At 43.6% G+C, this 14,501-nt stretch overlaps 1 protein-coding gene across 1 annotated transcript in view; it reads right to left on the bottom strand.

Moving 5' to 3' along the window:
* Kcnmb2 (potassium calcium-activated channel subfamily M regulatory beta subunit 2) overlaps positions 1 to 14,501 on the bottom strand; it is a 280,382-nt gene that overhangs the window by 27,621 nt on the left and 238,260 nt on the right. The window contains exon 2 of the mRNA XM_021158826.2: positions 10,554 to 10,676. Coding sequence (XP_021014485.1) covers positions 10,554 to 10,609 — 56 coding nt within the window. The 5' untranslated portion in view covers positions 10,610 to 10,676. The remainder of the gene's footprint in view (positions 1 to 10,553; positions 10,677 to 14,501) is intronic.

The following is a 14,501-nucleotide window of genomic DNA, read 5'->3' as shown; positions in this document are numbered from 1 at the left end:
AAAAAAAAAAAGAATCTAATAGTTGCTCAGTCCCACAAAGCTAGTTGTTTGCTTGAGTTGGTCTTCTGTAGAAGTCGGTTCCAACAGATGTGCTTGCAAACAAGTGCAAGCAGTTGAAGAAGAGTGAGCCTTCCTTTTTCCAATGTTCTTATATAGGCCTCCAGCAGAAGGTGTAGCCCAGATTAAGGTGTGTACCACCACACCTGGATCTGGGATTTGCTTTGTCCCAGGCTTACTTTGAACTCAGAGATCTCCTTGCCTCAGTCTCCTGCGATTCAGTGCTTGTACTGCCTTGCCTGGGCCTAAGCTTTTCATGGCCACTATACCTCAAGATCTCCAAGTCAAGATCCAGGTCAGAAACTTGTGTCTTCCAGCCTCAAGATCTCGATCATGGGTGTGCCCTCCAGTTCTTGATTGTAGCTCATTCCAGATATAATCAAGTTGAGAACCACAATCATAATGTGCTGATCCTGGAGATACATCATGTGGATGACACAGTCTTCCTGAGTGACAGGAAGATATCACTACCCAACCTGGTGATCATGCTGACTGGAGTGGAGAAGGGAAGCGAGCCAGTCCCTGAGGACTGATTGATTACCTGAGGATCAGCTACTGAAGGCTAAGGCACCCAAAGCCAGTTGACTGAAGATTCAGTTCACAGTGTGAATAGAACCTACCTACTTCCTGTACTAACTTACAGACTTCATAAAGAGGTTTTTAAGCAGAATTATTTTAAATACAGTAAGCGGATGTGAATATATTTTTCTCCCCTATCTGTTAATGGCACATTTTAATATGTTTCATTATGAAGTATGTTGTAATGAAGATGTTCTTCTCAGCAGTATATTAAGATTGGTTTGATGTTTTAAAGAAGACTGGGCTTCTTAGTCACATTATAAAAATATTCTAATAAACATATTCATGTGTGTGTGTGTTCTAAGAGATGTAATAACAATTTCACATTTTTATGGTGTCTGTTTAGTTTATACTGATTTATTTTCAAATTCTTTTGGGGGACCTGTCTTAGTTAGGGTTACTATTGCTGTGATAAAATACTATGAGCAAAAGCATGTTGGGAGGAAAGGGTTTATTTAGGTTACACATCCACAATATAGTCCATCACTGAAGGAAGCCAGGCCAGGAACTCAAGCAGGGCAGGAGCTTGGAGGCAGGAGCTGATGCAGAGGTCATGGAGGAATGCTGCTTATTGGCCTGCTCCTCATACCTTGCTCAGCCTGCTTTCTTATACAACCCAGGACCACTAGCCCAGGGATGGCCTCACCCATTATGGACTGGGTCCTCCCTCATCAATCACTAAGGAAGAAAATGCCCAACAGCTGGATGCTATGGAGACCTTTCCTTAATTGAGGCTCCTTCCTTTTAGATAACTCTAGCTTGTGTCGTGTTGACCTAAGGCCAGTCCAGGGATGGTGCTGTTTTACTGGCATTTTGGCCTTGCTTGGATTTTCTCTGCAGTTTCATGCCACAACTCTTATCACCACCACAGCCTCATCAGTTAACCAATGTTCACTTCTTTTCTTATTCAGAAAGCTTAGAGGAATTGATTTGGGGTGGGAATTTTATTTTAAATTACATGTATACATGTATATGTGTGTGTGTATGTGTGTATGTGCACATGTATGTGTACATAAATAAAGGTACCAGAAGAGGCAAAGGCACATGATCCTCTGTGAGTTTGAGTTACAGGCAGTTGTGAGCTACCTGATTCAGATGCTGGGAACTGAACATGGGTCTTCTGCCAGAGCAGTATGTACCCCGAGCAATCTCTACAGTCCTGGAGAGGAATTTATTGTAGCCCATTGAAGACTCAGCTGTTTATTTCGATGGCTTTTCATTTGTCCCATGGAACCATTAAATAAGTGCTAAGGTTGTCACTGTTCTGGTCCTGTTTCTGCAACAGGAAGGCTCTGGGAGAGAACAGCATGATCCTCTGCAAGGGAAGCCGTTTGTTGAGGAGGGGGAATTGACAAAATATGCAGCTGAGCCTGCTGATCTTCAAAGCTAGAGTCTGGGAGCAGAACTGGGGACAGAAAGAGCAGGAAACACTGAGGAGACCTCAGATAGTGACTGGAACATAGAGAAGAATGGTTGAAATGAGGAGGGACAATGACTACAAATTTTGAGATACAAGAGACCAGAATGGACGCCAAGATGGACAGGACCATATTGATTCTTGCTAACTGAGTTAATGTTGATGGTGAAAGAACACTGTAGGGTTACAATGAGTGTGTTAAATTTTGATTCACATTAAAATTTAATATATTCACCAAAATGGTTGATCACAGAAAATAGGTTCTGTGTCAAGGTGGCTTCGGGAAAATTGGCTATTGTTGTTCTGGAGCCCCTGACACGGACACTCAGAGAACCAGTGGCAGATACATAGCCTGGGGTTGTGATGTTGAGTGCAGATGTGATTTGGAAGCCTGCCATTGATGCAGGTAGGAACGGCATAGGCACCTGTGACAGACTGAACCAAGGAATGGAGGGGTGGGTGACTGACTGAGAATTGGAAGAGGCTCAAGGAGATGGAGGAAAAGGTGGCTGGGTGAGTGCAGCTGGGGTCCAGAAGGGGAAAGGGCAGCTCTTGGTTGGTGAGCTATGCATAGGCCAGAAGAAAAGAGATCTGCTCTTGAAGTTCAAGAGGGCATTAAAGGGAATGAAGCAAGATGAACAATTAGATTTGTATGTTAGAAACATCATGGATGTTCGTGAGTCTGGTTGTTAAATATGCTTTCAGAAGATTGCCATTATGTTGACCACAGTATTCAGCTTTAGTGCAGTAGTGAAAGAAATGATAACAACAACAACAACCTAAAGGAAAATGTGTGTGTGTGTGTGTGTGTGTGTGTGTGTGTGTGTAGAGTACAAAGAATTCATGGGCCAAAATGAAATCAGACAAATAAAAAACTTTGAAATGAATGATATGGAAGACAAAGTATCCAGTGGGCGTGGCTAAAACAACAGGTAAGAGTGTACATTTTCTTGTAGACTGGATAAATTTTGGGGTCAAAAGTTTTGTGGGTGGGTTGGTGTCCCTATCTCTCCACTGGGGTTCCTGCCTGGCTATAGGAGGTGGCCCCTTTAGGTTCCATATCTCCACAGTTAAGGTCACCCCCATTGATTCTTGGGTGTCTCCCTTATCTCAGGTCTCTGTCTCGTCCTGGAGATGCACCCCAGTGCAGGGACCAGGGATGGAACAGAGACTGAGGGAATGGCTAGCCAGTAACTGGCCTAACTTGAGATACATCCAATGGATTAGCACCAACCCCTGACACTATTAATGATACTCTGTTATGCTTACACACAGGAGCGTAGCATAGGTGTCCTCTGAGAGGCTCCACCTGCAGCTGACTCAGACAGATGCAGACATCTGCATCCAAACAGTGGATCGAGTTTGGGGACTCTTATGGAAGAACAGGAGGAAGAATTGTGGGCCCCGAAGGGGATAGGAGCTCCACAAGAAGACCAACAGAGTCAACTAACCTGGACCTTTGGGGCTCTCAAGTCTGAACCACCAACCAAAGAACATACATGGGCTGGACATAGGCCTCTCTGTAAATATGTATCAGATGTGCTGCTTGGTCTTTATGTGGGACCTGAACAACTGGAGCAGGGGCTATCCCCAAAAAGCTGTTACCTGTCTGTGGGATATGTTCTTCCAGCTGGGCTCCCTTGTCTGGCCTCAGTGGGAGTAGATGCGCCTAGGCTCACAGACTTGCTCTACCAGGGTTGGGGGATACAGAGTGGGGTCCCATCTGCTCAGAGGAGAAGGGAAGAGGGGATGGGGGAAGGATTGTGGGAGAGGGTGACTGGGAGGCGGACAGGGGAGCACAGAATGTAAAGTGAATAAAAAAAAGATCAAAAATGTACATTTTTCAATGCTTGTGTTAGAGAAAAAGAAAGCCCTAAAATTAGTTCACTCAGCATCTAAGGAAATTTTGAGATAAGTGGTGCATTCAAAAAGAAGAAGTAAGGAAAGAAATTACCATAAGCACTACTAGAGGAAATGGATGGTAACTGTATTAATGTGTTCTGAAAGACTAAAGAAATGGGTACATCTTTGACAAAATTGATAAAGCAATCATACAAATCCAAAATAAATATGATGAATTAAAACACCATAATTGTGGGCACAGCATGCTTTAGAAAGGAGACACTTAGTTCATATTGTTGTTCCACCTATAGGGTTGCAGACCCCTTCAGCTCCTTGGGTGGTTTCTCTAGCTTCTCCAGTGGAGGCCCTGTGTTCATCCTATAGATGACTGTGAGCATCCACTTCTGTATTTGGCATGCACTGGCATAGCCTCATATGAGACAGCTATATCAGGGTCCCTTCAGCAAAATCTTGCTGGCATATGCAATAGTGTCTGGGTTTGGTGGCTGATTGTGGGATGGATCCCCAGGGTGGGTAGTCTCTGGATAGTCCATTCTTTCGTCTTAGCTCCAAACTTTGTCTCTGTAACTCCTTTCATGGGTATTTTGTTCCCTATTCTAAGGAGAAATGAAGTAGCCACATATTGGTCTTCCTTCTTCTTGATTTTCTTGTGTTTTGCAAATTGTATCTCGGGTGTTCTATGTTTCTGGGCTAATATCCACTTATCAGTGAGTGCATATCTAATGACTTCTTTTGTTATTGGGTTACCAGTACCCCCAGAGCTCGTGTCTCTAGCTGCATATGTAGCAGAAGATGGCCTAATCGGCCATCACTGGGAAGAGAGGCCCCTTGGTATTGCAAATTTTATATGCAAATTTTATAAGGTGAATGCCAGGGCCAAGAAGCAGGAGTGGGTGGGTAAGGGAGCAGGGCGGGGGGGATGGGCATATAGGGAACTTTCGGGATTTGAAAAGTATATAAAGAAAATATCTAATAAAAAATAACTTAAAAAAAAGAAAGGAGACACTTAAAACAACTTTGCAGTAATACATTTAGAAACTTGGAGATACTAAACTTGCTGAGAGATAGAGCAAGGCTTTACAAATATGTAACTTACTGAAGCCAATACTCACAAAATAGCCAGAAGACCTAAATAATTCTAAACTATTAAAATTCGAAATAGCTAAAAGTTTTAAATAATTAAAAGTATTTTGGTCCTAGAAATACAAAGCTCTTACAACTTACAGCTGAGCCCAAGCTATATGGTACAGATAATTCCAGAGTGCAGAGAAAGAATGCCAGCCAGCGTGCTTATGAGGTTGGCAAGTTCTGAGACCAAAGCCAGTCAGAGCCACATGTGATGGAAAACTACAGGCTTATCTCATTCCTAACCACAAATATAAAACCTAAAAGAATTTAGTTCACCAAACCTAAATGTATAAAAAGATAGAGTCTACCATGATAAAGCTACTACTATTGTATTTTAGAAATAGAACATTGGTCACTATTACATTTTTATTAATATGTGAAAGAGCATTATAAGCTGATAATGTGATAATAATATAACCTAGAAATATATTAACAACCATTCATGGTAAGAGCTATTGTCAAATTAGAATTAGGAACATCCTCAATGCAATAAAAGGCCGAGAAAAACTACCTGTGATATAATTGATTCAATTATCTAATGGTGAAATATTGGAAAAACCCCACTTAACAAATCAGACTGAAAATGTCCACTGTCACCAGCTTTATTTTAATTTACTGAAACATAAGCTAGAATAATTGGGCAAGAATAACAAAGAGATGTTATATTTATAAATAGAGAAGAAACAAGAGCTTATTATTTACCAGTGAGATAGCTATAAAGAAAGTACAAAAGAATTCTCAGATAACTCATTGTTAAAATTGAGCAGAAGGTTGGGGAGAGGGTCCAGAGGGTAAAGGTGTTTGGAATTAGCCCTGGCGACCCAAATTCAAGATCGAATCCATGTGGGTGAAGAGCTTGGCCCTACAAGTTGTCCTCTGACTTTACTGTGGCACACTCAGCCCCATTTCCCCCCTCCCATACACACACACACACACACACACACAGCACGCGAACAAAGCAAGCAGGCAAGCAAGCAAGGAAGGAGAAAAGGAAGAAAGGAGCTTGCAAGAAAGGAAAGGAGGAAGGAAGGAAGGAAGGAAAGAAGGGAGGAAGGAAGGGTAGCTCACAGTGATGTCAAACCAAAACTGATAAAGAATACACAGTAGTCTTTCTGTCTGCCAGCAAACATGTAAAGTGTATGTGGACATTAAAGAAGCACACTGGGTTCACTGAGGGAAACAGTGCACTGTTCTTGGAGTTAGGAGATTGTAGGTGAAAGAAACAGATCCATTTCTCCTTGCTGAGACAAAAATAATTTAAGTGCACGGGGTCTGACTGCCTCTTTGTTTACCTAAGGTCTGGGAAAGGATTAATAAAACAAGGGATATACCTACTTCTTGTCCTCCTCCTCCCTCAGTCGAGGGGTGACCTGACCAGCCAGGCCTGTGACCTGACCACAGTTTCCCACCTCTCCTTAATCCTGTTGCATCTATACAGTCTCTCACCCTGTTGAAACATTTTAATAAGACAGCTTGCCAGCCCCTGTTTTGGCAGTTATCTCTCTCCCTTGTGATGTATGCTGCATGTTTTCTTTAATGAGCTTCCTTGTGTTTTCCTCGTTAATCTGTCTTTTGTCCCAGAACCTTGTCTGGATTATGATTATTTTTAAAGATTGCTTTTCTCTCCATCCTCAGAGGCCAGTGCAGAGCATCCTATTCAATCAGAAAAAGGCTTGGTGACATAAAGTTAGGACGTCCTCTGATACCCAAATGGGCTTCACCTTTAAGCTGATTAGTTAATGCTGTTTACTGTTTCTATGTTAAAAACCCCAGCTTTTATATGTAATTTTCTCATTTCCTTTTTTTTTTTGTTTTGTTTTCTTAATGTGGAATTTTGGACGTTCACACAAAACCAGTCTAGGCCTGACAAACCAGTAATTCTTGAGAGTTAGAAGAACATATAACTATGTTGCTCATCTGCATCAATAAGGATCTCTGACATGTAAATTATAACTTTAATTTTTGTTTTCAAGGATGATTTCAGTAATTATGGGATTTAAAGTAATAAGTGCGTTTGTTGAACAGGGGCGTCAATGTGCACATCCTTAGCTTACACGGCTAACGGAAGCAAGCAGAAACAACCTACAGAGGCAGAGCTGGCACGTTCTCAACAGCCCACATTCCCAGCTGATTGTGTTTAGTTTCTCTGCCTTTCCTTGACCACATCTTCATCTCTATGCCTGGCTGAACAAGAGCACCTGGAAGCCCAGATAGAATTAAACAAAGTGAGATTTCAGTCCATCTGTGAGACGGCTAATCTTCATAATCAAATGAGGGGTATTTAGAATCACCACAGAAACACAAATGTATCCAGTAGTGTTCAACTGAGGAAAGAAGTCTCTGCTTGAACGTGGGGGGCACTTATCCCAGGCTCAATAAAACGGAGAAAGAAGGTGAGCACCAGTATTCATCTCTTCGGATTTCCTGACAGCAGGCACAGAGGTAGGCGCAGGCGCAGGTGCAGTGTGACCCGCTGCCTCACGCTCTGGCCTCTCAAAAAAGGCACCTAGCAACCAGGAGGCAGCCCTTCCCCTTCCATTCCCCTTCAGCTCCCCCCCACCCCCCGCACACTCCCCCTGGGCACCTGTGCATCAGGCTGTGTGCACTTATTTTAGTCATGAGTTCACCTCCATGACTTTACCTCTGTGATGGATTGCTTTCTCAAACTTTAAGCCAAAATAAATCCTTTCTTAAGTTTCCTTGGTCAATTATTTTTAACACCAATAAGAAAGTAATCAATACACCATCGTTGGTGTCGGGGTGAGCATTAGTCTTTGTTCAAATGCCAGTTGCCTTCTGGGATACAGTGTCCCAGTTAAACACCACGGGAACTATTTCCCCATAACCAAGGTAACATGAGACGTGCAAAGCATTGGAAATACAGAAGTATGTGTGTGGATGCAATCATCACTTGCATGCAACTTTAAAACTTGCTCCTCCTCCCCCAGCAATGGTATGTCAAAATACTTTAAAGTACTAATTGATAAATATATTTCATTATTTAACAGATTTTCTACTGTGAAAAGTGACCCCCAAATTTCTACTATAAATAGCTACTTATTATGACAGTACTGCTTCTGGAGTTTTTCCAAGGAATTTTATCTGTGGGCAGTTCATGTTTTAAGAAGAAAGGCAAGCTTCTTGAACAACATTTAATAAACCCCCTTATACATGCCAAGTATTATTCTCAATTCTGATGTCTGTTTTGTTCTTCCTGATGTGTCACGCAAGTTGAAGAATGCTGGTAAAGTCAGGTGTGCTTAAAACTTAGCATTACTTAAGTAACAGTACAAGATTGATGAGGAAAAAGAGGTGTAGAGGAAGAAAGCGAAGAGGAGGCAGGCAAGCATAGGGAATAGCATGGCAACCTGGGACTCCACCTGGCTTGGGCTCTGCATACCCATCTTTTAACAACGCATTTGGAAAGCTAAGACCCTCATGTAATATGCACGTGTAGCCATCTCTAAAAAAGGCACCTAGCAACCAGGAGACAGCCCTTTCCCCCTGCACCCGCCCCCCACCCCCAGCCCCTGTGCATCAGGCTGCATGTACTTATTTTAAACAATGATGTAAGTTTCTACCCTGTATAGCCAGCAAATAGACAGCTTCTAGTCAGTGTATTTTCAACACATTCATGCACAAGGGTAGCAGGGATGATCTGACCTGAATTGGTTTCGGGTGCATGATAATAAGACAAAACTGGTTCTTCAGGTGAACTTTTAGGGAGACTCCTCTATATACCATCATATGATTATGTGCATGAGTGTGCATAGGATTAAAGTCAGATGCATTATGGGAATGGCATACATGGTATAAAATGATTTTATGATCTAATATCTATCAATCAAAAGAGAGAACCACCTCAGTATACTCTTTGGTAATAGGCTTCTCTTCACTCCGTAAAAGGAGGAGAGTGTTAGGGCCTTTGAACACTTTGTCATCTATGCAGTCTCTTGCCTTCTTGAAATGCACTTATTTCTGATCTGTGCTGTTGTTTTGCTTCTGAATAAAGTTCCTTTGCTACTTTGCAATCTGTATGAGCCTTTATTTCAGTTCTATGGATAAGAAGCCAAGAACATGGAAACAGTGTGCTCAAGTTCCAAGCACTGATAACAGAGGGGAACAAACACTTCAAAACAGTTGTAGAGGGACCTGGGGCTCAGTGGGCAAAGTGCCTGTTATGAAAGCATGAGGGCTTCAGTTCAGATCCCCAATAGCCACATGAAAACAGCAGAACACAGTGACTCACATCTGTGAACCCAGCACTGGGTATGGAGTGGAAACAGGCAGAAGACTGGCTAACCAGTCTAACCAACCTTCTAACTCCAGGCTCAGTGAGAGGTCATACCTCAAAAACAAAGGTGGAGAGAGATTGAAGAAGACACTCAATATCAATCATACACTTGTATGTGCAACACCCACACACACACTGGGGGTGTTATGTAATTCTATGAACACATTTACTCACTAAACCCAAGGAGAACAGAAGTGGCTGGGTTGAGCTGCATAACCCATTCAGTTGTGTGACTTTGACCTCTTGTCTTTTCTCTTCCTCTATTTGTTCCCTTCCCTAAGCCGTTCTTGCATGCACACCAAGGGGTCCGAGAACCTGCTGAGCCTTCCTGAGCCCTCTTGAAGTTCAGCCTTCCTCTTGCCATATGCTTGGTGCCTAGACATGTGATTGTTCATCACCTGAGTCAGAGTGTATTCAGTATCTACTGTGTACCAGGCACAGTGCAAGGCTCTGGAAATTCACTAGACAACAAAGCCAAGTCTGACTGGGTAAAGAGGATGATGGGGCTGGGAGTGCGGTTCAAGTTCTGACTGGGTGTCTTCAGGCAGAGCTGGGGTAAGAGAAGGAAAAGATTGGTGGGTATATGAGTGTGGGAGGGCACAGTCTTGCAAAGTCACTGGCTGTGAGTGAGCCTGCAAGAGAGATGGAGGCCACAGGCCAGAGTGTCTGAAGTGCCAGTCCTGAGGTGTAGATCCCCTCCCAAAATTTAGAACATGATATTCAGTTTCTGTGATGGTTAATATCCACAGGATTTGTAACAACCATGGAACTAAGCCTCTGACATGTGGTAAAGGCATTTTCAGTCATAGACCAATTGGGTGTGGGTATTTTCTCAGTCATGGCTGCCTCTTCCCAAATAACTCAGGCTTGTGTCAAGGTGACATAAGACTAGTGTACACAGGAGGGAAGACTCACTTTGAGTGCCACAGCAGTGTCTCTGAGCCTGGGCTCCTGGGCTGGATAAGGAGACAGCAAGTGGAGCACAAGCATTGTCTTTGCTTGCTGACTACAGGAGCAATGTGACCAGCTGCCTCCCACTCCTGCTGCCATGGCCCCCACTGGGACAGACTGTACTCTCCAACTGTGCACCAAGTAAGCCCTTCCTTTCCTAAATTGTCTCGGGTGTCTTATCACAGTGAAAAGGAGAGCAGCCAACATCTTGTTCCATCAGTGTTCCATAAAGTCTGGCAGGAGCACCCAGGTCCAGGGAGTTACCTTTTCTCGTCGTGTCTGTAAGATGAAGAGGTCCGGCCACTGGTCCATATAAACATCTTAGAGGATGTTGGTCCTGCAGCTCCTTTCCTCACTGTGGAAGTCCTGGGGGAGTGGCAGAAAGACCTGCAGACGACACATTGGGGTTAGCTGGGACTCTGTGTCAACAGTGACATCTCAGAGGGTCAGCTCTCTTGATCATCCCAGGCTTTTAGGCCTTGGGGGTGCTGACTCTGTGCACTGGCAGAAACTCCACCGAAGCCTGGCCTCTCCCTCAGAAATGTGCATTCCTCCTTTAAAATTAACTAACTAACTAACTAACTAACTAATTTACTTTAAGTCCCAACCACAGTTTCCCCTTGCTCCCCTCCTTCTAAACCTTCTCCCCATCCTCACCACCCCCATGAGCTCCTTCTCCATTTCTCTCAGAAAAGAGGAAGCCTCCCATGATATCACCAGCTTTGGCATATCACGTTGCAGTAGATTAGGTACAACTTCTCCTGTTGAGGCTGGACAAGGCAGCCCAGTTAGGGGGAAGGGTCCCAGAGGAAGGCAACAGAGCCAAAGACAGCCCCTGCTCCTATTTTTAAGAGTCCTGTAAGAAGACTAAGCTACACAACCACAACAGATGTGCAGAGGCTCCTTGGTGGGCAGTTCAGTCTCTGTGAGCCCCTTTGGGCCCAGGTGAGTTGATTCTGTAGGTTTTCTTGTGGTGTCCTTGGTCCTTCTGGCTCCTACAGTCCTTCCTCCCGCACATTCAAATGATTTCTTGAGCTCTGCCTAATGTTTGGTTGTGGATCTCTGCATCTGTTTCCATCAGTTGCTGGGTGAAGTGTCTCTGATGACAGTTTGCATTCCATTTTTATAAGTCTTTGTCCTTTACTATCTCTGCCCTGGCCGGCTGGGGAGCTTGCCTTTCAGAATCTTGCTTTTTCTCCCTGGTGTCAGAATCTTAATGCTTCCCTCACAACACACAATCACTTTGGACTCACCTTGAGTATGATGCACTTCCCCAAACTTTAGTTCAGATTTGGGTACCAAAATTTTACTTCCTCTTTCATCTTCAAAATTTTCCTTACTATTCACAGATGTGACATATTAGGAGTAAAACATCTTTTTTATTTTTATTTTTATCTTCATTTGAGGCAGGGTCTCAGTTTGTAGCTCAACCTGGCTTCAAACTAAGAAATCTCCTGACTCAGCATCCCAAGTACTAGGTTGCAGGGAAACATTGTCCCTAAAGTACGCTGTTGCCAGTGTGGGCTCAGCTCACCACAGCAGAGCTTGCCAGAGATACTGACAAAGATGTGAGCAGCCATGTGTGTCTAGTGGCTCTGGTGTCTGGGGTCTGGGAAAGGATATGGCAGCATGCTGTGTTTTTTGGTTGGACATTTGGGAAGAGTTCCCTTGTCTCAAAACACAGCACCAGAACAGCTATTGTTCAATATTTTCTGCCATAATTTTCTTTCTTTAAGAAAAAAGGTTACTGTTTCTAGTTACTATTATTATTATTTTTACTTTTTATTTATGTGTGAAGCATATACAGAAGCAGGAAGGTGCCCAGAGACCAGAGGAGGGCATCAGATCTCCTGGAGCAGGAGTTACAGGCAGTTCTGAGCTGCCCTATGAGGGTGCTGGCAACAAAACTCAGGTCCTCTGCCATCTCTCCAGTCCTCTACTTAATAATTTTCTAGAGAGATAGAAACCCAAAATATCATAAACATGACAAAGCAACATGAAAGCTAAATTACACCTAATACATTAATAACAGGAAGGGTGAAAAGTGATTCCTTCAGTGTGCATGGTTGGTAAGGACTAAGATTAAAGATGACTGTGTCTGGAAACAGGGTTAGTTACTGTGTGCTGTATTTTCTATTCCATGCCTGATGTTCCATACACACTGTCTACTCACGAAACCTGATGTCATAGCCATATTTAGAGTTATTCCATGAGAGCCACAAGAGAAGGGAGTGACATAATTTTAAGACAACCAATGGCATTTCCTGCTTACATCCAGAGCCCTACCCCTAAGCTGTGTCCCCACTGCTGGTTATATTTAGGAAAGGTAAACTGTGCTTCAAGTCTCAGTTTGCCCTAAATTCTCATAGTCTCTGTAGTGACCCACAATCAGTTCAGGACTTCTCAGAGCTGAGCCAGTGGATCTGAGTGGGGCCCAGAACTCTGAATCACTAAGGAGCGCCAGGGTGAGGCTGACACTAAAGACAACACTGAGCAGCAAGGGCTTGGAAGAAGAGGCTGGCTTTTTTTCTGTATGACCTTGATAAAGTCACTTGACTTTTCTAGAGCTGAGTGCTATCAATAAATGTTTCCAACTCTCCCTGGTATCCATGGAGTTTGAGATAAATTATTTAAGATTGTTCTCAGTTCCATTATTTTGACATGCAGTACATTGAAGAATGAATCTAAGAATACAGTTGGTCACCATAGGCTGGGCTTATAGGAAAAGACCTGGAAATGGGGTTCTCCTGAGTCCCCTGGGTTGGCCCCAGAGAGTGAAGCCTCAGAGGTGAGTCACCAGTGCAAATGCAGAGGTCTCTCATGGCCTCCTAAGATAATGGAGGGATGTGACTCTCCACCTGGATAAATTCCCTTCACAGCTGTAGGAAGAGCAGAAATTGACTCTAGGCTGGGTGTGGTACACTTGCAACCTCAGCAGCGGAGGCAGGAGGATCAGAAGTGTAGAGCCATCCCACTGGAAGGTATGAAATAGAAAGAGGATAAAAGCTGCTCTTAATGCGGGTAGTCTCCAGATCAAGGCTGTTTGGTGTAAGTTGAATGTGTTACATCATAATAAGAGTGCCTTGACCTTTTGCAAAGTTATTTCAGTGTAGACTGTAGACTTCTTCAGCTCCTCTAGTAAGCCCCTCAAAGTGTTCAGAGAGTAGGAGAGACAAAGGAAAGGTGCCCAGTTTTAGCATAGGTGGATTGGGAAGCTAGTTTCCACTGCCACACTATCCATTATGGGCCAGACTTAATAGACACCTTGTAGAAGTCCTAAGTACTTTGAAATAATTCAAAATGAAGGGGCTGCAGCGATCTGATGTCCTCAGGGGACTTTCTGACTGGGTGTCACCGTTCAGGAAGACACCTTGGCTATGCTGTTTAAAGTTGATGCAGAAAAAGGAAATGAAGGATGCTGACTCTAATTAACTGTCTGCAGCTCATTGGAAAGGGCTTCATGGCCACTTAACGTTATTCCAATAAGCAGACTTAAAGTTTTCTATCCAGTTTCTTTCATGAAGACAAATCGTTATTTAAAACCTTCTAAGTTCGCCATTAACTAAAATGAAAGGCCATTTCTGCTTTTTTAAAGCCATAGTATACAGATCCTAAGGAGGTTGGGAATGATTTTCATGCTTCAAGGAAACTGTGTCAACAGAAGCTGCAAGATTCCCTCCCAGACAGGAGATAACCCTCCTGAAACCCTAAGTTAAGGAACGTAGCTCTCCTCACTTAGGAAGGAACATTTCCATTGAACTGTCATTCAGGAAGTGACACAGGAATCTGTAAAAATTTGCAGTTTGGAATCCCATGCGAAGCAGCTGTGCTGGACTGTGGGTCAGGGGAGAATCATGTCTACTGCCCTGTTGAGTGACATGGGGACAGGCATGGGGACCACCCCATAGCAGCTTCAGGGCTACAGGTGAGTGTGGATTAAAACCCACAGACCCAAGAAACCTGCTTCTGATCAGGGGATGATGGCCCAGTCAGGCAAGTGCTTGCAAGCATGAAGACCTGAACATGGTCCCCGCTATTCATATATAAAACCAGCCATGGTAGTGTGTGTGTGTGCACAATCCCAAAACTGGGGTGGGAGAGAGAGGTGATCCCTGGGACTTGATGGCCTACTTGGCAAGTTATAGAAAAATAAATAAATAGCTCTTCCGGTCAGAAAAGCACCTGGGTAGCTAGGGCGCAGGGTCGGCTGAC

The sequence above is a fragment of the Mus caroli genome, chromosome 3, assembly GCF_900094665.2.
Source record: "Mus caroli chromosome 3, CAROLI_EIJ_v1.1, whole genome shotgun sequence".
In the NCBI taxonomy this organism is placed as follows: domain Eukaryota; kingdom Metazoa; phylum Chordata; class Mammalia; order Rodentia; family Muridae; genus Mus; species Mus caroli.
The sequence above is the reverse complement of the archived record's forward strand: the minus strand, read 5'-3'. Positions and strand labels throughout refer to the sequence as shown.